The 24,469-nt window shown below is 46.8% G+C and overlaps 10 protein-coding genes and 1 non-coding gene across 11 annotated transcripts in view; 3 read left to right on the forward strand and 8 right to left on the reverse strand.

Annotated features, from left to right (window-relative positions):
* Positions 1 to 290: 290 nt before the first annotated feature.
* Positions 291 to 1,137, forward strand: STM1 (Stm1p; the record flags this gene model as incomplete). The annotated part of the gene is made up of 2 exons (NM_211578.1): positions 291 to 296; positions 382 to 1,137. The coding sequence occupies 2 exons, from the start codon at positions 291 to 293 to the stop codon at positions 1,135 to 1,137; spliced, it is 762 nt and encodes a 253-aa protein (NP_986516.1).
* A 189-nt stretch (positions 1,138 to 1,326) lies between these two features.
* On the reverse strand, positions 1,327 to 2,310 carry PCD1 (8-oxo-dGTP diphosphatase; the record flags this gene model as incomplete). Its single annotated transcript, NM_211579.1, has 1 exon — positions 1,327 to 2,310. One exon carries the CDS (start codon positions 2,308 to 2,310, stop codon positions 1,327 to 1,329), a length of 984 nt encoding a protein of 327 aa, NP_986517.1.
* A 227-nt stretch (positions 2,311 to 2,537) lies between these two features.
* On the reverse strand, positions 2,538 to 4,466 carry AGOS_AGL149C (uncharacterized protein; the record flags this gene model as incomplete). The annotated part of the gene is made up of 1 exon (NM_211580.1): positions 2,538 to 4,466. The coding sequence occupies one exon, from the start codon at positions 4,464 to 4,466 to the stop codon at positions 2,538 to 2,540; it is 1,929 nt and encodes a 642-aa protein (NP_986518.1).
* Positions 4,467 to 4,833: 367 nt separating this feature from the next.
* ACS2 (acetate--CoA ligase ACS2) lies at positions 4,834 to 6,897 on the reverse strand (the record flags this gene model as incomplete). The annotated part of the gene is made up of 1 exon (NM_211581.1): positions 4,834 to 6,897. One exon carries the CDS (start codon positions 6,895 to 6,897, stop codon positions 4,834 to 4,836), a length of 2,064 nt encoding a protein of 687 aa, NP_986519.1.
* A 581-nt stretch (positions 6,898 to 7,478) lies between these two features.
* On the reverse strand, positions 7,479 to 13,169 carry SEC7 (Arf family guanine nucleotide exchange factor SEC7; the record flags this gene model as incomplete). The annotated part of the gene is made up of 1 exon (NM_211582.2): positions 7,479 to 13,169. One exon carries the CDS (start codon positions 13,167 to 13,169, stop codon positions 7,479 to 7,481), a length of 5,691 nt encoding a protein of 1,896 aa, NP_986520.2.
* A 432-nt stretch (positions 13,170 to 13,601) lies between these two features.
* Positions 13,602 to 14,918, forward strand: AGOS_AGL146W (AGL146Wp; the record flags this gene model as incomplete). The annotated part of the gene is made up of 1 exon (NM_211583.1): positions 13,602 to 14,918. The coding sequence occupies one exon, from the start codon at positions 13,602 to 13,604 to the stop codon at positions 14,916 to 14,918; it is 1,317 nt and encodes a 438-aa protein (NP_986521.1).
* Positions 14,919 to 15,277: 359 nt separating this feature from the next.
* On the forward strand, positions 15,278 to 17,353 carry SUP35 (translation termination factor GTPase eRF3; the record flags this gene model as incomplete). The annotated part of the gene is made up of 1 exon (NM_211584.2): positions 15,278 to 17,353. The coding sequence occupies one exon, from the start codon at positions 15,278 to 15,280 to the stop codon at positions 17,351 to 17,353; it is 2,076 nt and encodes a 691-aa protein (NP_986522.2).
* Positions 17,354 to 17,436: 83 nt separating this feature from the next.
* On the reverse strand, positions 17,437 to 18,456 carry ARG82 (inositol polyphosphate multikinase; the record flags this gene model as incomplete). Its single annotated transcript, NM_211585.2, has 1 exon — positions 17,437 to 18,456. One exon carries the CDS (start codon positions 18,454 to 18,456, stop codon positions 17,437 to 17,439), a length of 1,020 nt encoding a protein of 339 aa, NP_986523.2.
* Positions 18,457 to 18,686: 230 nt separating this feature from the next.
* ZRT2 (low-affinity Zn(2+) transporter ZRT2) lies at positions 18,687 to 19,811 on the reverse strand (the record flags this gene model as incomplete). The annotated part of the gene is made up of 1 exon (NM_211586.2): positions 18,687 to 19,811. The coding sequence occupies one exon, from the start codon at positions 19,809 to 19,811 to the stop codon at positions 18,687 to 18,689; it is 1,125 nt and encodes a 374-aa protein (NP_986524.2).
* Positions 19,812 to 20,358: 547 nt separating this feature from the next.
* AGOS_t0177 lies at positions 20,359 to 20,440 on the reverse strand. The gene has a single exon. It is a non-coding gene; the product is annotated as a tRNA-Ser (tRNA).
* A 533-nt stretch (positions 20,441 to 20,973) lies between these two features.
* Positions 20,974 to 24,469, reverse strand: part of AGOS_AGL142C (pleiotropic drug resistance family ABC transporter) — a gene marked incomplete at both ends in the record, with an annotated part of 4,494 nt that continues 998 nt past the window's right edge. The window contains one exon of the mRNA NM_211587.2: positions 20,974 to 24,469. This exon is cut by the window's right edge and continues 998 nt beyond it. Coding sequence (NP_986525.2) covers positions 20,974 to 24,469 — 3,496 coding nt within the window.

The following is a 24,469-nucleotide window of genomic DNA, read 5'->3' on the forward strand; positions in this document are numbered from 1 at the left end:
CGTGACCTTCGCTGAGATCGGACTGACAGTTTCACCCAAACTCAGGGCCGACAAAATTTTTTTTCACAGGGGATACGTTGCAGGGCATCGCGGCGTGGCCATTGCCGTAAAGTGGGACGCGCGTACGGAAGTGTCTGTGTGGGTGTTAACTTCGGGGTAATTGGGATACTTTTGTAGGTTGCAATGGAGGTTTGCTCGGCCAGCACAATTTTCATAGTTTTAAGCAGTTCTTCTGAACGCACGCTTCTCTACTCTTCTCCAGAGCTCAGCGCGCACACAGAAACCACACCATGTCTGTACGTATCGATTGGCTCTGGGAGCCGTGGCCAGGCAGTGTGCCTGGAGAGACAGCAGTGCGAGAAGGAATACTAACATGGACAGAATCCGTTTGATCTGCTAGGCAACGACGTCGAGGACGCCACCGTTGTTGTGTCTCCTCCAAAGGAGCTTGTGAAGAAGACCACCTCTTCCAAGAAGGCGGACGTGCCTCCTCCATCTGCCGACCCATCGCGTGCCAAGAACAACAGACCAAAGCCAACCGGCAACGAGGCTGCGTTCAGAGACAAGCAGGCCGGCCGTTCGCAGAACAAGTCCAAGGACGCTCCTGCGCCAGGCAAGCCAGCCAAGGACAGCAGAAAGACCTTTGACCGCCACTCGAGAACCGGCAAGACTGACTCTGCCAAGAAGATCAAGCAGGCGTGGGGCGACAACGAGAAGGAGCAGGCCGATGAGGAGGCTGGTGCCGCTGTTGCCGAGGCGGAGTTGGCCGCCGACGCTGCCGAGGAGGAGCAGGCCACTGCAGCTGCCGTCACCTTGGAGGCGTACTTGGAGCAGCAGAACTCCGACCTGAACAAGGCCCCTGTCGCCAGAAAGGTCGAGAAGTTCGACGACGCTGAGTTGTTCGTTAAGAAGCAGGAGGTCTTCATGGAGGCTACCAAGGTCAAGAACGTCAAGACGAAGCACTTGAAGGCCAAGCAGTTCCTAGAGTTTGATGGCACCGAGTCCTTTGCTCCTAAGTCTCGCGACCAGAGAGACAACAAAAGAGGCGGCAAGGGCGGCAACAGAGGCGGCAAGAGCGGCAACAGAGAGCCTGCGCAGGCCAAGCCAGTCAACGCCAACTTCCCAGCCTTGATCTAAGCGACGTTGGTTCTTTGTGTCACCAGACAGACTGAGTGTGTGTGAAATGATGACGATCTGTTTATATATACGGAAGCGTACTAGTCGAGAAAAAAGAATATAATTTAACGTGTATATTTAGCATCACTTATGTATTTCTTCCGCTTTTGTCTGCGCGTTGCAATGTGTGCTGCGTCTGTGGACACTGCGTCAGAGCGGAAGATGGCTCTTCAGACGCTCCATGTAGTAGTCTGGGATCACGTCGGCGCAGCTCAGCGCACGCTTCCTTTCTATCATGCCCAACTCCCACGTGGTACGGTTCGGAGAATGCATCTGTTTCCCCAGCTCATGCAAGCCGTAGATTAGTGCCTCGTGAGCGCACACGCCCTCCGACTTGGAATTGGGCACGAGCCCTTCAGCAACGCGCGCAACGTCATATAGGATTTTGGCCGTCAGCCCCCAGACATCTTTGCAGATCACCTCCCCGCCGCTGTCATCCTCATCGGAACTCAGGTCCTCCACACCATTGAGCCACGAGACTTCGCCGACGTTGTCACATGCATAATAGTAGTGCCGCACCAGCCAGGAGAGGCCGCCCCAGTCGTACATAAACTCCCTCCGACGAACATACTCAACATCGGTTGGCTGCTCGCTCAGCTCATGTGCCACCAGATCTCGGAGGGGAATTGAGAACACCGATGATGTTTCCCCCGGATTCAACTTCGTAAACGGTTTGTTGATTTTCAACGCCCTGACGTGTTTCTCGTCATCTGAAAGATCTGCGTTGTAAAGGAAGCACAGGAAGGGCTTGACGCTCAGAAAGGTCGTTGAGATATAGTGCGGAAGCTCGCCGCTGATTGTGTCGACCTTTAGGTTATACTCCTCGCTTAGCACGCCGTCATTCAGGGGGAAGCCGATCTCTTCTTCTGCTTCCCGCCGCGCAATCAATTCAAAGGGCTCCATAGGGTTATCGGCCTTTCCGCCAGGTAAAGAAACGTGACCCGAGAAAGAGTTCAGCCCCCTGGATCTCTTTGTAAGGAGCACCCTTAACTCTCCGTGTGTACCTATGAATAGCAAAATCAACACCGCCGCCCGCCTGTTCACAGGCCATACTGCGCGCGTGGGGAACGAATTCGTATTCCTGAACCTTAGTAGGTTCGCAACATTGTCCAGGGGCGTTAGCTTGGGAGACATTGGCCTTTTCTTCTGTATCTGCGACGTCTTTGTAACTGCTGAAAGTTTGGAAGGATCTAACGCCGGATCTTTTGGCCGGACTCGCTGTTAATCATGATGAGTCGCAGATAGCTCTGCCAAAGGGGCAAACATTTCCTGCAAATATATAGCCATCGCCAACATGCATATGGATTCCGGTCTGGCGTGGCGTGACAAGGTATATGCAAATAAATGTGTGAGGAGAACTCCTAGTTAAGTTGGAACTTAATAGTATATGTGACAACAAAAGCCATAGCGAAGAATAAGACTGCGTACTGTGTCATAAAAAAAAGCGACAGCAGAGACATTTGCAGGCGATGGCCGTCAGCAGTTGCAAAAAAGGTAGTAAAGTAGACCTGCGCAGAGGTGCTTGGCATGGTCCATGTAAGAATGATGACGAATTTGCCGATGTCGTCGTGAAGCCAATTGATATTTCGGAGCTCACCGGCAAATAGTATGCCAATTATCGGGAGCGCTACTAACTTGAAGGACGTGAGCATCAAAACAGCGCGCCATATACCTTTTGGAAGGGATTCAATGCGCATATTGGCAAAAGTCGAACCGAGGAGTAGCAATCCTGTGGGGACGCAAGCATTTCCCAAATACTCGGTTATGTCCATGATAAAATTGAGCACTGGCTGACCATCTGGTGCGTTCTCGAGCTTCAGGTCATTGTGGACAAACAAGGCCCGCAGGGTTGGCACCATGGCGCACAGTATGCCCAGCAGCGGCCCCGAGGATGCCGGCCGGCAGCAAGTCATGACAATGTAGTAAAGCCACCTACGGCGACTGTTTTTGAATGAAGGTGCCGAACCACTCTTCTCTGTGTGATTCGTACTAGACACTCGAGATACATCTTCAAAAAGCTGTTCTCGAGCATTGCGGTCCGCTTGTTCCTCCCCTACGGGATATCCATGTGGGGCCAGGTTCGGGGGACAGACTTCAAGGGCCTGCGGCAGCGAGTATGAGCCGCGACCAAGCTCAGCTCCCAGCGCCCGCTCGTGCGTCCTCCTAGAACAAATGCTATATGCAGTAGCTGGTGGAGCGCACACATTTTCAAACTGCAAGCTTTCTCCAACCGCGTGGCAGGGGAGGGATTTGACCGAGATCGTCTGTGTGTCCAGCGCCGAAGGCGAATCTCGAAATTGTAGTGACAGAGCCGTGTCCATTGCTCTATTTGCATGATGGGAGATTGGTGAGTCTATATCTTCAGCCTGTTCGCCGAAGCCAGTGCAAGCGTCAGGATGGTGGCTCGACGCGGAGACAGCGTTTTCTATGACAGCAGCCTCTTGCGTGAGCCTGCTACCCCGAGAACTTGCAGCCTGTGCAGCGTGTGAAATACTACCAAAAGAATTTCTACTTAAGTTGCGAGAGCCAACCTGCTGCCGGGCCATTGGGTGAACTATGTCCCTTAGTTTTGAATCTCCCTTTGATCTTTCTTCGTCATCTGAATCTCGAAAATCCAGCCCTACAATACGATATGCCCCAAGGTTCATGAAAATGAATCCTTGGAATGTCAGAAAGATGCATATATATGCAACTCCCTTATTTAAGTCGTCCATGGAGAATAAGCCGCTATTTTGCATACTCTGCACATATGCGATGGGTAAATCAGATATATTGGGAAATATGCCGGCGAAAATCAATCCCCAAAACCAACGTTTAGGAACAGGTGCAAGTCCATGTATGAGGAGGGAACAGATCCCACCAAGTGCGAATAAGACCAGAGCGTTCAAAATTACCACACCGATCGTCTTGATATCCTTGTTCGATAACGTCTGCACAATTTTGTTGAACGTCAGACTAGGAATGAGAATATTGACCACCAAATTGGATATCCCGCGCGTTATTTCTGCGTTTAGGATATTGTAACGGGCTGCTAAATAGCCTATGAGAAGGATGACGTATATCTTGAGAACTGGTTTGATAGCTATGAAGACAGCAACCCCTAATCCAATGGAAAGCATTTTTATACCTCGCCTAACACAGCCTATATATAGCGGGCAGCGGCCAAATCGAATGATCCGGTCCCTAAGATCCAGAATTTTCAGATAGCTAAAGAAACTAGAAACACTTTTAACTATTTTTCTATCTGCGGAGTTGCATTCTGCCTTTTCGTACGGACCTGCGTTTTTCATTTGCGAGAAGTGAAAAGTAGACGGTATGCGACAAGCAGATTAAATGTGTTAAGGACTAGAAAACAGATATAAAATAGCACAACCTGCATATAGGTAGTGTAAGTTCTGGCCAATTATTATGAGCTGATGAATATGGTATAAGTACCTGACAAAATGGCACTTATCATTATTATTGCAATTCTCATGCGGAATATGACTCTGAGGCCAAGTTATGGCGGTCAGAAGACATGTGAATAAGGGGTGCCGTGTTTGATTAAGGTAGCTCCGTGAGATGTCGATCAGACGGCGCGTAGATGCATTAATGGGTAACATTTTAGGAATAATTAAGGCCACATTTTACAACTTTTGACGGCGTAAGGTCAGACTATTATTTCTTTCCCTTGAGAAATTGGGCACCTACAGCAGCAATAATGGCGGGAACTGTCTCTGGGTTCGCAAGCGTAGACAAGTCACCAAGCTGGTCGGCCTCATTTGCCGATATTTTTCTTAGTGTTCTTCTCATGATCTTGCCAGATCTGGTCTTGGGAAGATCGTCCACGACAATAACCGATTTTGGCGCAGCAAATGGACCGATTTCTGCTCTAACTTGCAGCACTAGCTCGCGGCGCAGAGTGTCTAAAGGAACAACATCGGGTGCGATCGACTCCGGGTCCGTATCCGTAGAAGATCCTCTTCCATATCCTTCCTTTAAAGACACGAAAGCAACAACGGCTTGTCCAGTTAGCTCATCCGCAATACCAACGACAGCGGCCTGCGATACACCCTCGTGTTCCGATAACGCGGCCTCTATTTCAGCAGTAGAGAGACGGTGACCCGAAACGTTTACGACATCGTCAACTCTGCCTCTGATCCAGTAATATCCGTCATGATCTCTTCCAGCTCCATCACCTGTGAAGTAGTAGCCAGGGTAGGGTTTTAGGTACGTTTCAATGTAGCGGTCATGATTATTCCAGACTGAACGCGCCATCGAGGGCCAAGGTGACTTGATCGCAAGCACGCCTTCCACGTCATTGCCCTCCAATTCATCACCCGTAACAGGATCAATGATACACGCATTAATACCAAAGAATGGGACAGTTGCAGATCCCGGCTTTGTTGGAATTGCACCAGCCAAAGGAGCAATCAAATGTGAACCAGACTCAGTTTGCCACATCGTATCGCAGACAACACAGTTGTTATTGCCCACCTTTTCATTGTACCATTCCCACAAATCTGGAGCGATCGGTTCCCCGACGGACCCTAGAACTCTCAAAGAGGATAAATCGTACTTTGAAATTTCTTGCTCCCCAACAGTCTTGATTAACCGCATGGCCGTTGGTGCAACGTAGAAGTGTGTCGCCTTGTGGCGCTGAATAATCCGCCAATATCTGCCATAGTCTGGATACGCCGGAGTAGACTCGAATATTATAGTAGCAGTTCCTAGGCATAATGGACCGTAGAGCGCATAGGTGTGTCCAGTAATCCAGCCGACATCGCCTGCAGTGAAAAGTACGTCCTCAGGATGGATGTCAAATACATACCTGGTAGTTAGAGCGGCGCCTAGCAAATACCCGCCAGTGGTGTGGACCACTCCTTTAGGAGATCCGGTAGACCCAGAGGTGTAGAGAAGGAAGATCGGGTCTTCTGCATTCACAGAAACCGGTGGAAGATAGCCTCGTTGCTTGCGTACCTCCTCGTGCCACCAGAAGTCCCTGCCGGCCTTCATTGGAATTCCCTCGGAACCGGTTCTCTGGAACACTAAAATGTGGCTGACAACGCCAACGCCAGCTAGGCCCTCATCTACAATCTTCTTTGTGTGCACTGTCTTCCCACCACGGCGGCCCTCATCGCACGTTATTACCACTTTGGATTCAGCGTCCACGATACGATCACGTAGCGACCCAGATGAAAATCCGGCAAAAATCACGGAATGCACGGCGCCTAAACGGGCGACGGCGAGCATTGCCACAACCGCCTCCGGGATCATCGGCATATAGACAGCAACAGTATCTCCCTTCTTCACGCCCCACGACTGTAGCACGCCTGCCACCTGCGACACTTGCCGTAGAAGCTCACCGAATGTAACAACACGGTTGTCAGCCTCGTCATCAGCCTCGTAGATTATCGCCACCTTGTCTGGATTCTCCAGCGCGTGCCGATCCACACAGTTGTAAGCTGCGTTCAACTCACCGTTGAGAAACCACGCCGTGTCCCCGGTCCGCAAACTCCCCGCCCGAACGTGCGTGAAGTCCTTCTCCCAGTGTAAGAACTCCCGCGCCTTCTCACCAAAAAAGGCATCCGGATCTTCAATTGACTGTTGGTACATCGTCCGATATTGCTCTATATCCTGCACATACGACGGGCCGGGTTGCGACCGATAGAAGTGGTCGGGCGTCTTGCGTGCTTCCACATTGTGCGCCTCATGCACCACCTTGTGTTCCTTGCAAGACATCTTGACTTATTGTATACTATGAACCTTACCTGCTCGCTGTTGCGCAGTGTGTCAAACAGCTCCTGAGTCGACACTACTTGTAATGACAGCCAATTTATATATAACTTGTATGATTTATGCTATAAGGAACACAGAAGCACATCTGGCGCCGGTACGAGGTCTCGGCAACGGCGCGCCCACGGGCTGTTTTCATCAAAAAAAGAAACGAAGCACAGAGGACGATTTGTTGGATGGCCTCGTTGATGACGATGTAACCATCGCTGAGGCCCAACAGCCCAGTTGCTGCCCAGAGCTTTAGACGGAGGCGAGGGCGGGTTGGCTGGCCGGCTATGTTGAGTTGTAGTTGGGTAGTCTATGTTTAGTCATGCCCTTAGCCGGAGCGGCAAATCGCAGCCCGTTGGCGCGCAATTGAGGCAGATCGCGCGGCGCAAGCTGGTCTACTATGCGAGGCGCTGCAGCCAGCGCCACGAGGTAGCTGTGCATGTGGGTTGAAAGGCAGCTGTCACGACTGTTTCCTGCAGTGCTCGTATAGGAATTGGTGTGTGGGTTTTGCTTAGATGATCATAACTATAGTATATCGGCTACACCAGGTAGAGATCGCCCACCCTGGAAAGGAATACCTTGATGGCATGTCTCAGATCTAGGGGGCAAGCCTTATCCAGGACCTGTAGCACGAGTTTATACATCGCCGGGGATTGCGATCTGAAGTCATCATCGTCTAGCTCATGGTAGCCGAGGAGGATCTCCACAATTACTGGGCGCCAGGTGGCGATCGTCCGCTCCATCGTAGCCTCGTCCAGTGCAACGTAGCGCACGACAATTTGGGTACATATGCCGACCAAACGAGCCAGTAGATCGGCACTGGTTTCAGAATCCGGAGTTTCATCGTTCAAGTATATCTTGAAGAGGATGTCGATCAAGACTGCCGAACTGCTAGTTTCCTGCTTCATGAGGTTTGGAATCTTGTCCACGATGCGGGCGTTCACCAGGCGGTTACGCAACTCAAAGTCGTCATTAAAGTCGCGAGCAAACCAGTAGGAGGATTCTAGAAGACTGGTAAGCCGGATGGCGTTTTTGAAGGGTATTGCGTTTGCGAAGTTCTCATCCGCAAAGAGCTCGCTAAGCGACTCTATCATAAGCAGCTGCAGGACACATTTTACCACGATGGTATTCTTAATACTTACACGGTGCCCAATCTCCTCGCTGCTTTTCGTGCGCACGAGTCGGCTCATAGGCTTATCCTCTTCAGTACTGGCGTTGCCAACATCCTCGCCCTTCTCCTCGCGTTGGGCACGCTCGACTTCCCGATCAACATCACTGGCACATGATTGGGTTTCAGCAGTACCGTTGGTGTTGATTGTGGCTACTGATGGCTTTCTTCCACGCTTCAATGGATCTGACTCAAAAAGTTCTGTGGCAGTGGTAAGCTCAAATAACCGGGCAAACGAGTTGGTAACCTGCTCCCAATGCGTTGTCCCGAACTTGTTGGTGTTCTGGATAATCAATTGCTGCAGACAAGACCTACCAATCCTGGCAATGGTGTCATTTTCCTGACAGATGCAAGAGACTAACAAAACCAGGAAGCCATCCAACATTTCGTTCAGTGAATCAAAGTAATGCGTAAACAGGGCGACCATATTACGTAGTGCCTGGATCAAAGTGGTTGATAGCCACACACTGAGGTCATCATGACTATTGAATTGGTTAACTTCCCAATGTTTTGACAGAACCCCAAATATCGGGAACAAAAGCCTTGTGCAAACACTTTCCCAGAAACTAATGCCAAATTCTCCTCCATATTCCACCAAGGCATCAAACATGAAATTTAAGGCGCGCGATCTCACTTCCAAATCATCAGCAGTCATAACAGCATCATTGAAGGAATACAGAACGGGGTACCATATATCTTCAAAAATATCTTTGCCGTGTAGTAAATGTTGGTTTTCCTTTTTAAAGCAAAGCTCAGCAACCTTCTGATATATCTTTTTCAGTGATTTTAAAGAGTGTAAAGACAGTTTCTGATATTTCCTGTTTTTCGTTATCTCTCGTAAAACACCAACTAATTCAATAAACGCATCTTCTTGTACAAAGACGCTTTCAAAATGATCTTTCATTACATCCACAGTAATGAGCTGGTAAGTTTTTAGCACTATGCTCTCTTTCGAAGACCTGGCACAGAATTGTAGTGACTCTAAAATTGGTTTCCAACCGGACTTCAACGTAGTCGATTTCACCAAGATGAAGTTACGGAAGCATTCCATACACATTTCCTGGACATCTGTATTTGTAGTATTCTGTATTATGTGCTGAAAGGGTTTTAAGAAATCATGTTGAAATTCAAAACCAGGAAGCTCCTCAATATCTAGGAAGCGGATAGAAAGTTGCCGTAAAGAATCAATCGCAAAGAATACAACTGCAAGATTCGGACTAGTTGCAGTCCAGTTAAACGCTTCTCCGAGTACAGCCCAAATGGGTGTCCACTCAACTCTTATACGATCCATATTGTAATAACAAACATCTACCATTTTCTGCAATGAAAACATCCTTGGAGTAGCGGCGTCCTGCGAAGATTCTATCTCTTCACGTGAAACCTGAATGAGAGCTTTAATAAAGTCCATAATACCCTGACCAGACAACTTTGAACTGTTGGTAAAAATACGATCAATAAGAACGACCAGTTTGCTGGAGGAGATATAATCATATATCTCAGGAGACAAGGACTGATTATGATGCTTTTCCTGCGCAATCTCGATTGGATTGGATTTTTTGGTCCATCTCTCAAAAAAGGACATAGACATAGATCTCGTCGAGTCAAAGGAACTCCTATGGTTAGCCAATCGAGCCTGCGCGACGTCTGGAACTGATTCACCGTCCACACCCTTCGATATCAGCTGTAATCTTTCCACTTGCGATGCGATTACAAGAACGTCCCTCCATGAATCCCTGAAGAAGTTTCCCTCAGACAACGCAACCTCCAGCAATGCGATAATAGCGTTTACATTCTTCGGCTGAATTTCTTGAATGTTTTGCAAGTTCGCAAATTGTATTAGGGCACCAATAAAAGAAGCCCTTGCATAGTCAATACCAAATCGCGTGGATATCTTTATTGACATTTTTAGCCCTTCTAGGCACATCATGGTGGTCTCTAAATCATCATATTCCTTAAAAGGAGGAGTTAATGCCGCCAAAAACGACATCCATAAAGTCTCAAATATGGACCTTACATGCTCCACGTGAGAGGCAGCATAAAACACTTTGTCTCCAGATTTGGCTTTCTCCCAATTTTTGAAAACTAACTCTGTTTTGGAAGATATCTCTTTCGATAACTGCATATACGCTTCCCTTTCTAAATCTTTGCCGCTGAAGAATGCAAAGGCGGATTGTTGGTGCACGGGGTTTAAATCACCTGCAATCATTGCTTGATGCTGCTCCGATTGTAATTTGATTTCGTTTTGCGCAATTTCATTAAACAGCTGGGCAAGTAATTCTCTCGGTAAATCCTTACCATTGTCTATACCTCTATTATTGTCAACGAACTCATCGAGCGTCATCTTGTTTTTAATTTGAGAAGAGTGCAAATCGGTATTCAGGAGAATGATGGAATAAGACAAAGTGTATGCGGTAAGAGTCGCAAACCTATCGGGGTTCTGGTCAACATAGCGCTCGGCAAATTTCAGCATGAAGCGATCGATTTTCTGGCCTTCACCCGGTAACCTAAACCTCTGAAGAAAAACACGCAACGCATCAACTAACGAAAGATTACTGAAGTCTAACTCATCAACGAAAGCGTGCATTATTGCAATATTTTCCTCTGAGCCCTCGCCTAGGTAGTCACCTACCGCTGCGAGATCTAATCCCGGTGTATAAAGTAACCATTTAGCAATAGCGTTCGGCGTTGTATCTTTAATAAAGCCAAGTTTCAAAAGATCTTGTATTCCCTTATGTGGTTTGAAGTTGAATAACCGAATACATTTTTGCAGTTCTGTTTTCCTTAACTTCAAATTTTCAAACTGTGTGGGATCATCAATATCCTCACTCGCTTCCGATTGTTGGACACTATTCTGGTCTCCTACAGGTGTTGTGTTCATAGTGTGACTGAAAGAGCTAAAAGCCGAAGAGTGCTTCCTTTCAATCGTACTGGAGCCAACAGATGCCCTATTGTGGTTTAATGTGCCATTTGGAGCCGTCGCCTTGTCGGCCCAAGAATTTAGTGATCTTAGCACGGCCAACATACATTTCAACGAGGTCATTTTAAGCGCAAATTCCACCGGGAATTGGAGTTGCTGTGGAGCAACAGACATACTGCTAACATTAGATATGGATAATAAAGGCAACTGCGATAGGTTATACGTTGCAAGGGGTTTGTTCACTTGTTCATCATAGTACGCACGCTGTGATGCGGTGATATCGACACGTGTTAGCGCCAGTCGCGTCAAATAATCCACAACAGTCTCGACAATATTAGGCATACTACTGTCGCAGTCATAATTTAGGTAGAATTCAATTAAGGTTCTCGGGTCATTGCATAGTCGTTGGATAACACTCAAAAAATACCTCTTCTGATGTGGAGTAGAAGATTTCATGTGAGATATAGGGAAATATATCTCTGTCAGAAAAACGGGTATCTCACGTTTAAATTCAGATCTCAAGTTAGAAACCAGCAACCACATTATTTCAAAAGTAATTTCAAATACAGGAGCTATGGGCGATGCTGCATTTCTTGCTAGTGCAAGACATAAGTATTGTTTGACACCATTCAGAAGGGTGGTGTTCTGCTTTCCGGGAAGCAAAACATTATGCGACAAAAACACGTCTATATGGTCCCGCATTATAGAATGGATGATATGAAGTGCAAGTAATTTCGAGCGCACAGCGTATGACCTCATATCTAAGTTGTCATCCAGTGGTTTAACAGAGAGTTTGGACATCACCCGGAAAACCAAAAAAGCATCCTTGACTATCAAACTTTGCTCGTCAGTAGTGGAAGCATCATGCTCTGTATCCATACTATCTAACTGTCCTTCGTGTTCCTCATTGAAGCTTTCTAAGTTTTGAAGGGTTAGAGGCGGTTGGTCCTCGACTGATGTCGGCGAATAATGTTCTAATGGCTCTTTCCTCAGACTATTCTGAGAAAAAGATGGTGGATACAATGACACAACATTGATCTTCTCAAAAGTAGCATTTACAATCTGCGTTAGCGTTGCTTGTGCAATTCCCTGGTTGGACGAGCTTAGTGACAGGATGAAAATATTATAGATTTGTCTGACGGCCTTTAATAGTGATGCACCGTGACAATTGCAATAAGGCTCATCTGTCAATATACAGCTTGCGAGGGCGCGGACTACCTGCAACTCGACCTTCCCATCAGTCGCTTCTCCATCAAAACAGTCGGTTATGGTATCAACGGCAGCATCTATCAGCCGCATTCTTGGAGGTGGTGTAACACCAGAGTCTGGCAACGTCGTGCCCTGGTCGTTTGATGCTGCGGAATTTGGAGGGTTGACTAAAACATTCTCGTCTAACGCCTTAAAGGCAAACAACTTTGATAGACAATCAAGAGCGCTAACCTGTATTTCTGGAACATTAGTTCTACAGCAAGCACGTAGTGCCTCAAAGACCAACAGAGAATCCAAAAACTTTGGATCGTTTTCAGATTGCAGGAGTTGCTCGGTCAAGTTTTTCACAGTTTTCTCAACCAGTTTTTCATTATTAGGATGTTTGTGCATGGATTTTGCTTGTAGTATACCCTCTAGCGTAGTTTTCACAAGATGCACTGCGGATTTCATCGTCCATGGACTACCAGAGACATTGGAATATGCCCTTGTGTGACGCTTGAGATTATCCTGCGACGTGGGTGGACTGGGAGCAGTCGAATTTCCTGTGGCTTCTACAGGACCCTTCACAAAGCGTTCGTCGCCATCCTCTGATGTCTGCTCGACTTTCGTACTCTCGCCCAACGCGTTATTTTGGTCTGAGCTGTTGGCACTAGTATCTGGTATAGCATCTGCGCCCATTTGGACATGCTGTGCAACATCTTCAACGGAGTTGCTGGACATATTTTCCTTCTGCACCGATGCCGGAGTCGAAATCTCAATAACTGGCTCGTCGAATGTCTTCTTTTGGGCTACGCCATTGGCATTGGTCCCTGATATAACCTCTTTGCCTACCTGGACGTGCTCTGCAACATCTTCTGTAGAGTTGTTCGACATATTTTCCTTCTGCACCGATTCCGGAGGAGAAACCTCATTCACTCGGTCAACACTACTAGCCATTTGGGGACCTCACTATTCTGTGATATCAGTGAGCTCAATCGGAACTTGGCGCGTGACAACTAGTCAATATTCGCAACCGCAGCACCCCGGATTATATGTGTCAATATGTGTGCGTGGCAAATGTCCAATATCAACTAGACGTTAGTTCTTCCCTTCATGGTACGTTCTTGATGATGTATTACCCGGGTATAATATTACCCGGGTATAGTATTATCTTTTCGTACGTTGATGGATTTTAAATCCGACGGCATCCGTCGGTATTGTTGTACTTCACCAGCATGCTTATGATGCTGATAGGCGTGATAAAGACACTATCAAGAGTAGCGCCAGGGTCGATATCTATCGTTGCGTCATGATGCTAACAACATTTGTATATATACCAGTTGTTACATGCTTTTCCAGTTCTCCTTCATGGTCAGCGACCCATAGAGTATGATTATGGCATCGGTGTCAGAATCTAATTGTGTGGGGAATCTATCTTCACACACGCACGCAAAGGACAAGAGCCAGTTGGCAGACGATATACGGATTACGACCTTCCCTGGAGAGTCTCGTCCTATTGCAATTCAATGGGGAGCCAAAGCTCTGAGCGATCGGGGGCCTGTCGTCGCCAGCAGACGTGGTGAAGGCTTTTCCAAGCATAACGCCATTGGCGCCTATGCAGGCTCGTACTGCATATACCAAGCACTGGCGGTAGGAGCAAAAGCGGTCCAGGCAGATCATATTGCGGACTATTCTATGTCCGAGCCGATGTTTCACCTTCCCCCACAGCAAGCTTGGTTCAATAAAGATGAGATTGTTTCGATGGATCCACTAGGCCACTTAGCGCCGGCGCTATTTGGCAGAATTGCCCAAGACGAGCAGGTTGAGGTCAGGCCTACAGTCGCAATAACGAAGGCTACAATGCAGGTGCCTGAAATTAGGGAAGCGGTCGTTCTGGGAAGGCTCCCCGTGGACGGAAAGATTGTAGCAAATAAGAATGGCGATCTGCGCGTTTCCAAAATTGCTGTAGAACAGGTGTGGTACCTCCCAGGAATTGCCAAGAGATTTGGAATGAGTGAGGAGGAGCTCCGGACAACTTTGTTTGAGCATACGAATGGCATGTACCCTGAGTTGGTTACCAGGCCCGACCTGAAGGTGTTCCTGCCACCTATCGGAGGCCTGACAGTCTACATCTTCGGCAATCCTCTCGACGTCTCTGATCCTGCGAAGAAATTGACGCTGAGGGTGCATGATGAGTGTAACGGGTCTGACGTCTTCGGTTCTGACATATGTACCTGTCGGCCGTACCTAATCTTCGCAATTGAGGAGGGTGTCAAGCAGGCACAAGCTGGCGGCTCAGGTGTGGTTATATACTTCCGCAAGGAGGGAAGGGCACTGGGTGAGGTCACAAAATATCTTGTCTACAATGCTCGCAAAAGGTCAGGCGATCACGCAGCAGAGTATTTCAAGCGCACGGAGCGCATTGCGGGAACCGAGGATATGCGATTCCAACAGCTGATGCCCGATGTTCTCAAGTGGCTCGGTGTCACCAAAGTTGACAGGCTCATTTCCATGTCCCACATGAAGTATAACGCCATCGCAGATTGCGGCATCAAAGTATTGGAACGAGTGCCAATCCCCTCAGAGCTAATTCCGGCTGATTCGCACGTAGAAATAGAGGCGAAGGTGCATTCTGGCTACTTCACGCATGATAAGGTCCCGAGCGTGACCGACCTGAGGCGCTGTAAGGGAAAACAGTGGTTCTGACACTCTTGTGAAAAAGGCTTTGGCCGGGCTGCTGGGCCGTCCTCCATAAAAACTGCCTTCCACTGTATACAAACGCACTCTGGATGACGCTTCTTGCGGGTGTCGCAACCTGAGTACCTTTTTATCTTAATATCTTGACTACTTTATGCCGGCAATCACTACTTGTATGCTAAGCTTTTGTATATGCTCGAGCGCTCTATCAAATTCTATGTATTGGGATCCCAGTTTATGTAAGCTGTGAAAAATTTGCAAAAGCACTTTAAAAGAGAACCCCATCTATCTCATCGAACTTAAGTACCACTAGTACCAGCTTCGCAGTAATCAGACGCTCTAACTGCATACTGTTCAATTTGCTTGCAATGTCGGAGGAAGATCAAATTCAATCGCAAGGCAACGACCAAGGCCAGTCGCAAGCCAAGGATCAAGGTCAAAATCAAGGTCAGGGGCAGCAAAATTTCGGCCAATACTACAACCCAAGTAACTTCCAGAATTACCAGGGGTATGTGCCTCAGGGAGGTTACCAGGCGTATGGCCAACAGGCAGGTGGGTACCAAGGCTATGCGCAATACAACCAGCAAGCCGGCGGGTACCAGGGTTATCAGGGATACCAGCAGTACAACCCAGCACAAGCTGGCTACCAAGGTTACCAGCAATACAATGCGCAAGGTGGGTATCAGAGCTACAAGCAGTACAACTCACAGCCACAGGGGAACCGTAAGGGGAACCAGAGCTATGGTTACGGACAGGGCCAGTCAGCCACCGCTCCGGTGACGCTGAACAACTTTGAGAAGGGAACTGTGCCGAATGCGACTGCTCCAAAACCAAAGAAGACCCTCAAGTTGGCTTCCAGCTCCGGTATCAAGCTAGTTGGTGCTAAGAAACCTGTCGCGAAGAAAGAAGAGGCTAAGGCGGAGGAGCCAACAAAGGAGGAGCCTAAGAGCAGCGCAGAGGGCGCTCCTAAGAGTGAGGATGCTACCGCTTCCTCTGAAGATAAGGCAGTCCCAAGTATTGAGAAGCTAAGTATTTCGGAAGCCGATACCGCGAAGAAAGACACAGCGGACGCGGCCGGTGCCACCTCATCGGATGCTCTGATCAAGGAACAGGAAGACGAAGTTGATGAAGAAGTTGTGAAGGACATGTTTGGTGGAAAGGACCATGTTTCTATCATCTTTATGGGTCACGTCGATGCGGGGAAATCCACCATGGGCGGAAACTTGTTGTATCTAACCGGCTCGGTAGACAAAAGAACAGTTGAGAAGTATGAGAAGGAGGCGAAGGAAGCAGGGAGACAGGGTTGGTACTTGTCTTGGATTATGGATACAAATAAGGAGGAGAGAAACGATGGTAAGACCATTGAAGTGGGTAGATCCTACTTTGAAACTGAAAAGAGACGGTATACCATTTTGGATGCACCAGGCCACAAAATGTACGTCTCTGAAATGATTGGTGGTGCGTCTCAAGCCGATGTTGGTATATTGGTCATCTCAGCCAGAAAGGGTGAGTACGAGACTGGTTTTGAGAGAGGTGGACAAACGCGTGAGCATGCGCTATTAGCGAAGACCCAGGGTGTCAATAAAATGGTGGTCGTCGTGAACAAAATGGATGACCCCACGGTAAACTGGGACAAGGCACGTTATGACCAGTGTATTAAGAACGTCTCCAATTTCTTGCAAGCTATTGGCTACAACGTTAAGGAGGATGTTATGTATATGCCTGTTTCTGGGTTTACTGGTGCTGGTCTGAAGGACCGCGTTGACAAGAAGGACTGTCCTTGGTACGATGGTCCTTCCCTTTTGGAATACCTAGACAACATGCAGCATGTTGACCGCTTCATCAACGCGCCTTTCATGCTTCCAATTGCAAGCAAGATGAAGGATATGGGTACAGTGGTCGAAGGTAAAATCGAATCTGGTCATATTAAGAAGGGTAATCAAACACTACTGATGCCAAACAAAATTCCAGTGGAGATTCTAGCCATCCAAAATGAGACCGAACAGGAAGTTGATATGGCTGTGTGTGGTGAGCAGGTCAGATTGAGACTGAAGGGAGTTGAGGAGGAAGACATTTCTGCAGGTTTTGTTTTGACTTCGCCAAAGAACCCTGTCAAGAACGTCACGAAGTTTGTTGCCCAGATTGCCATTGTGGAATTGAAGTCCATTATGTCAGCAGGTTTCTCCTGTGTGATGCACGTGCATACCGCTATTGAGGAAGTCTCTATCACTAGACTACTTCATAAGCTGGAGAAGGGCACCAACAGAAAGTCCAAGAAGCCACCTGCCTTTGCTAAGAAGGGCATGAAGATAATAGCGGTCCTTGAGACAGAGGAGCCAGTATGTGTGGAAACCTACCAGGATTACCCACACTTGGGTAGATTCACATTGAGAGACCAGGGTATTACAATCGCCATCGGTAAGATTGTGAAGATCTTGGAATGAACCTTGCGTCCTCCATTAATCAAACTACATATCTGCCCCGTAAGTACTTTTATTTAGTCCGTCTATGCTAAATGCTATTGTGTTCATTGCTCACCATATTCGCCGGATACCTTGTCAAACACTTCCATGAGGTTCTCCACTCCTACAATGACATTTTCGTCGTAGCCTTCTCCCGGTGTAAACTTCGAATGAGCGAAGTCTATCAACGTCATAGAACTTAGGGGAATGTTACGTGATTTATCCCATTCTTCAGAACTGCAATCACTATCACCGTCGAGAAAGCATGGCTCATTTAGCACGCCGTCAACCGCATTCTCCATATCCCAGCGTTCTGGATCACCTTCATAAACAAATAGTAAACTACTCGAGATCATCCGTACTTCCTCATCTAGAAGTGTATTATAAAACATTCGCAGTCGAACTGCAAACCTATTAATTAGCTCTGCATGTCTATGCTTCGGAAGATTAGGGGCATTGAAGAATAGTCGAAACGCATCTGAAACATTATCAACCGTCCGAGAACGGCCGTACAGTTTATTAAGAAGCACATAATCATCGTCGTCCTCCTCATAATGAGACTTGTCCAGCTGGCCGATGAGACTGTTTCTCTCTATTTTCATCCCGCATACCCTAAAACCCAATGAGCCCGAAGTTGTCGAGGCACTGATGGTTGTTAGCCTGGCTTTTTTTTCCTCAGTAGCTTTATCATCGTATAGAACCTTGCCAAGTTTAATATCGAGTATGTTGGGACGCCTATAACCATATGTAAGGTTCTCCAAGACCAGGTACTTCTGTGTGTGGTCATTGGACAGATTCAAGTGCTGCAAGTAGTCTGTCGTAGGTTTCACCACATCTTCCCCCTTCAACCTCATTATGCTGTCATTGTTCTCCACATTAAGTATGCCTTCGCTCAAAGTCCCAACGAACACACACATCCAACACTCCAAGGGAAAGTCAACACCCTCCCTATCTTTCCTAGATATTATGCCCGTATAAAACTCCAACTCCTGATCGACCGCCGGTTTAAAGATTAGTCTTTCGTCGATGTCGGTCAGCGTGCCATCATGTCCTGCAGCTTGGTGCCGCAACTTTTTGTGCCCCATCGCTTCCTCTCTCCTCGCAACCAAGCAGTAGAAAGCGCTTAACGTCCTGAAGACTTTCTTATATAAATCGTAAATCGTAATTTACGATATATGGTGATTATTAAATCTAGGTAGGTATCATGCGGCAGAATATGCGGAAATGCACATGCATACTATTAAAGGACGTAAACCGACATAGCATAATTAAGATTAGATACAACAAGTATGATTTAATGGGTGTGGCTTGGGTTTCAGGCCCACTTCCCTAAGAGCGCCATGAGACCTGCTCCGAGACACATGTACACGAAGCCCTGCATCATCTTGTTGAAACCACCCTCTCCTTTGAAGGAGTTGGAAAACAAGAATTCATGGGCCATCAGTTCAATCAGACCAGTGTACAGCAAAATACCGGCGGATAGAGAGTCAAAGACTCCGTTAACTATCAAGGAGGGCCTCGATTCTGGAGCAAAGGAGTGTCTGACCCCGAGACCGATGGCGATGGCGATGGGGGTGGACAAGCAGTAGCCCAGGCCAAGGAGCCAAGGGGTCCACTTCCGATGCACACCCCACTCAGTTTCAGCGATACGGGCACCCAACCCCATGCCTTCAAACATCTGATGGAAAATAAGGACAACAAACAACGTAGTGAAATGATCTTCCGCAGTGACCGCAAGCGAAAGCCCAATCAGAACAGAGTGGAACACAACACCGAATTCCAAAATGAAAAGACTGATCAACTGGTTCAGGTATTGCTCTCTGTTTGGGTCAGCGGCTAGACTCTTAGCCTGCTCTAAATCCTGGTGGCATTCATCATGCGCAAAATGCTGACTGACTACAGCGGAATTCGCTCCACTGACAGCAGTATTTGGCTTCGGCGGTGTGTCTTCTGTTGATTCGTCTTCTTTAATGCTCTTCTCGTCCCCGGCAACCGCAACAGCCGTGCTGCGAGCAGCCTTGTTGACAAAATGATGACTATTAATTTCGACGAAGAACAATGTGAATAGGGACATCATACAGATGGCAAAAGCCCAGGGGTACTCAGACAGAACGCCACCCAAACATGGATTACTCAAACTCTCATGTCCATGAAGTAATAAGTGAATGAACCCTGTGGCAACGATGACACCTGAACCGAAGTATTTGGCAAAAAAAAAGGCCCAGGTGGGCAGACGCACACGGCTAAACCGTGATCCCAACATAGGGAAGAAGGTACCAATGGCGGATGCCAACAGAATTATGAAAACAGATAATATACGAATACCATCGCTGCCATCATACTCGTTCTCGGTGGGACACTCCTCGGGCTCCTCTGAATGCGAATGAGAATGCCTCTTGAATAACGGTCCAAAGAGCGAGTCGTTAGCTTCCAGTATCATCGCGTTATCGTTTGCCGCCTATGCTTACCGCCCTAACGATGCATACAACGAAACTCTCGACCAGGTTGTATATAAATACTTTTTAGGAGGAGGACTTGATGGTTACTCCCCGACATAAAATAACCTCTGAGGTAACATAACCTATTATCGCGCGGTCCAGTATTACATAACTGCTATGATATAAGCATTTTCTCCTCTTTTAAATTCTACAAAATGCATAGCAGTCCATTCTACAAAATATTTTAGCGGTTATCGAAGGGCCAGCAGGGCTATCTGTCGAGCTGATTGGCTGTTCAACGGTCGTATGTAACCTCGATGAGTTTTTTTTTTCTTCCTGGAAAAAGTGACCCGCAAGGTTATCCCAAAAAGAAACTTCAAGGGTTATGTATCATACAGCCAATGTCATGGGAATTGGTATTTCCATCTGACCAGATAGGTTCTCTGATATGTTGAGCTATGATCTACAGCGATATACTGAACCTGACAGTTCAAGATGCGTATGGAGGAATAACAATGCATGTGTATGCTGTGGCAGCGCTAAAAATTTCGACAACAGCAGGACTCGAACCTGCGCGGGCATAGCCCAAAAGATTTCTAATCTTTCGCCTTAACCGCTCGGCCATGTTGCCAACCATAAAGATCTTCAATAAGATCTGACGTCATACCACTCCGAAAAGGGTTTTTTCTCTCGAAGTTAAAATCGGTCAACTTAAGGGACTGTATTGGGTGCTATGTGGCATTGCAAACCATCCATATAGACTACGCTGACTATCCATAGCGAGACTCAGATTACAAGGGCATTCTAGTAGAAGACGGAAAACAGGCATCCGGATGATTGATATGCAACATCTAGAGGCTCTGAAAGAAATGTAGAGGATTTTTTTTTAGAGTGGCTAGTTAGCAATATTTCAACCGAATACCTGAACGGCTATGTTGATGAAAGTACTTTACAGTTATCACCAAGTATCATTTGGGTCTGAAAAGTCCGTAGCCGCTGGGAAAATAAAATAAAGCATATTTACTAGTGAACACGAAAAAAAAACTCAATTTATCTCCAGGCTTCTGTAAGGTAACCTACAAGGTAGACATGGCATAATATACAACATAATAACTGTGCAGTGAAAGAGGTTACGTGATTATCGGATAAATTATGAATTCAATTTTACTGATGCTCTTGCTCTTGCTCTTGCTCTTTTACATTTGCCTTGGTCTTGATGGTGATATGAGTGGACTTAGGAACACGAAAGAACCAATAAGTTGCAGCAAACCCTATGATATTTGTTGCTACAAATATCGTGAAAATCCCCCAATCCCTCCATCTGTGATTGTAGAAAATGTTAACTAACGCAAGATAATAGTCCGAATTCTTTATAGGGCAGACTGTACAAAGATCAGTGGCTGCAGGGTTGAGCAATACCGATTCTGCATTATTTGCAAACGGCTCAAGGTAAAGTGCACAAAAGAGTCCTTTTGGCGGAGCGAATTTTATTAGTTCCTCAGGGGCACATTCAACAGTCATATTACCCGAACCGGTCGACAGAAGGGCAGAAACTAAGTATGTTACTGGAGAGAGATAATACATCCATATCCAGAAACGAGGTAGATTATCCTTGGTAACTAAAACACCACTGAAGATTAAACACATGGTGAAGTAAAAGTTGGCCAATATCGCCGCAGGTTCTGCTTTCTCTAAGCCGGCAATACAAAATTGTCCAAAGGTAGCCGAGAAGATATAGAAGGTTACGCATAGCAACCAAAAAAGGAATCCACGCTCTGCCCGGTTTGCTGCGTCGGTAGCATGTGTGTAAAATCCAACTGGATAATAAAAGCAGAAAAAGGATATTGTAGCGCCCAATATCGCCCAGGGAATCTCTGCGGTAATTTGGGATAGAAGGAACACTTTCCAGGAAAATGTCTTCGAATGTCTCTCTCTCACTTCGAACAAGTCCCTTTGCTCCACATATTGCGGGAGCATCTGCTGAACCAAGGGAGTAAGAACTACTAGAAATAGGAAAACTGCAAACATTTGATTCTGTAACCCTTGGATAGAGGTCTTCGACTTGAAGAAAGAGAAACCGATAAAAAGAGAGGCAAATATGCTCATGAAAATCTTACTCCATAAATATTCTGGCGACCTCCAATATTGTTGTAGCACTCTTCTAGATACGATGATGTATTGATACCATATGGAAGAGGCAAATTCTTTGTTCTGATCTGAAGTTTCGAATCTCGGTTTATGCCAAAGTTCCATCTCCATTCTATGTAATTCTTCCTGAACTGACTGATACTCATCGGAGTTCTTCCAAATTTCGTGATAGTCTTGAAGAGCATGGGAACCAGGTGCAGCACCAATAATCTCAAGCATAAATTCCGCAGGATTACACGCTTCAGGGAATTTTTGGGATCCATGGTTCTCAAAGTACTGGATCATAGTCGAACATCCTTCACCCAAAGGGCCAAAGTAAACTGTTCTACCACCATTAGACAAGAGCAACAGGCGATCAAACTCCTGCATTAAAATGGCAGAAGGTTGGTGAATCGTACACAGAATTGCTTGACCATGATTAACCAACTTTTTTATTAGTTGACAGATAGACCACGCAGTTTGCGAGTCTAAACCTGAGGTGGGTTCATCCAAAAACAGCAACAGTTCTGGTTTTGCCACGAGTTCGACGCCAATGGTTAAGCGCTTCCTCTGTTCAACGTTCAGTCCTTCGCCGGTGACTCCAACAACAGCGTCAGCATAAGCTTCCATTCCCAGTAATTTAATTATATCCTCAACATAAGCGTTCTTTTCAGCTCTCGAAATGGATTGGGGCTGGCGTAGGTATGCACTAAATTTTAGCGCATCACGCACAGTTTGAGTACGTCCATGAAGATCTTGTTGTTGGCAATACCCTGTCTTACGTTGAAAAGAAGTGTCTCTGAGGTGTCCATCAACAAAAATATTACCAGTTACAACACCCACCCGAACTCTATTGGCCAAAACATCCAACAATGTCGTCTTACCTGCACCTGAATAACCCATCAGAGCAGTCAAAGTCCCAGGCTTTACCCAACCATCCACGTTGGTTAGGATCCTCCTGGTTTCATTCTTAATCTGTATATCATAGCAGACATCTCGCCAGTGGAAAATGCTATCAGAACCAATTCTCTGAATAAGTTCGCGGGATTGGTCACTTCCTATAGTACTAGATTCCTTTCCTGGTGCATTACCAAATTCTATGTCGCAGTTGATGGCCTTTTTATTTTGCTTTTTTATTTTCTTCAAAGTTGACCTTAGGAATACAGCCATTTCACCTTTTTGCATCCCACTTTTATTATACTCAATTAAGATCAGATAAACACCTAAGAAGAAAAATGCATAAGCAAGAACGATCCCCCAATTCATCCACTTGTTTTTGGTGTTGTAACCATAAGCAAACTCTATGTAACGGGTCCCATTTACAAAGCTCTGACCAGGAACTGCTCCCACCGACAAGCAGACTTTATTCGAAATAGGGAATCCCTCATAGAAACTACCATCGGGTACCATTCGAGAACATTCGAATATGCGTCCGTCAAATTCATTCGCAACCATGGCTTCCATGATGCGTGCGATTGGATTTAAATAGAAGAGCCATCTGGACCAGCCTAAGATGTTCTTCTGAGGAATAACAAAACCAACGTAAACGGCCAGGCCAAGCAGGAGCAAAGAAGCAGGAAACATGGTGACATAAAGCGTTTTACAGGCAGCACCAACACTACGGAATAAATGAGACATCGCGAAGGTGGCAGTCAGGGATACAAGCATATAAAAGAAGAACGCTCCTGTAGACCTTCTCAAGTTCACCATGAAATAGAAGGGCACATTGAAACAGATACAGACGGTGAACTTAGCGGGTAGCTCTGTAAATATCGAAGCGAATGCATCAGCAGAAGGACGATAGAAGGCGTATGACTTGTGCTTCTTAACAATTGCACGCGCCTCAAACAAAGACATGATTTCCAGAAATGAGAAGAAAGAGTTCAGTAGGACAGCGGTGAATAACGCGGAACCCCTATTAAACAACGAATTTGTATCCGGTTTTAGATTCAAAAAACACGAGGCGAGGATCAAGCCCATGATGGAGTATGCGACAATCGAAAACAGGTAAACTGACGGATCACCCCTCAGCCGTTGCCAGTTACGATCCACAATGGCGCGAAATTGCATGTAGAAGGAAATTAAATAAGGCGAAGATGACTTTACATGCCTAGCCTGGCGCACTATATGGTGATCCCTAAGCTGTTCACGGGCTGCATCCGTCTTTGCCTCAGCTATCCTCCTTTGGATTTGTTTCATAGCAACCGCGTGCTCCGGTGAACGTAGCCAATATTCGTAGAATTCCCGCGCTGTGCGGGGTACCTTGTCCTCATACCCGGGCTGTGACTTTCTTTCGAAAGGCGATGTAACAGACGTCAAGAAGTCTGCAGAAGTCTGTCGCGGAGGGCATTCCCAGCCCATGCGCAAAAAGTAGCCCTTAGCTAACTTACGTGGCCCAAAGTAGATCATATAACCCTCATATAGCACCAACACATCGTCAAATAGGCTATAGGCAGCTTCAGAGCACTGATAAATTGCGATGAGCTGTGTCGTCCGCATCACCTCCGCGTTATCCCTTAGCGCACGCACAAAC

The sequence above is a fragment of the Eremothecium gossypii genome, chromosome VII, assembly GCF_000091025.4.
Source record: "Eremothecium gossypii ATCC 10895 chromosome VII, complete sequence".
In the NCBI taxonomy this organism is placed as follows: Eukaryota; Fungi; Ascomycota; class Saccharomycetes; order Saccharomycetales; family Saccharomycetaceae; genus Eremothecium; species Eremothecium gossypii.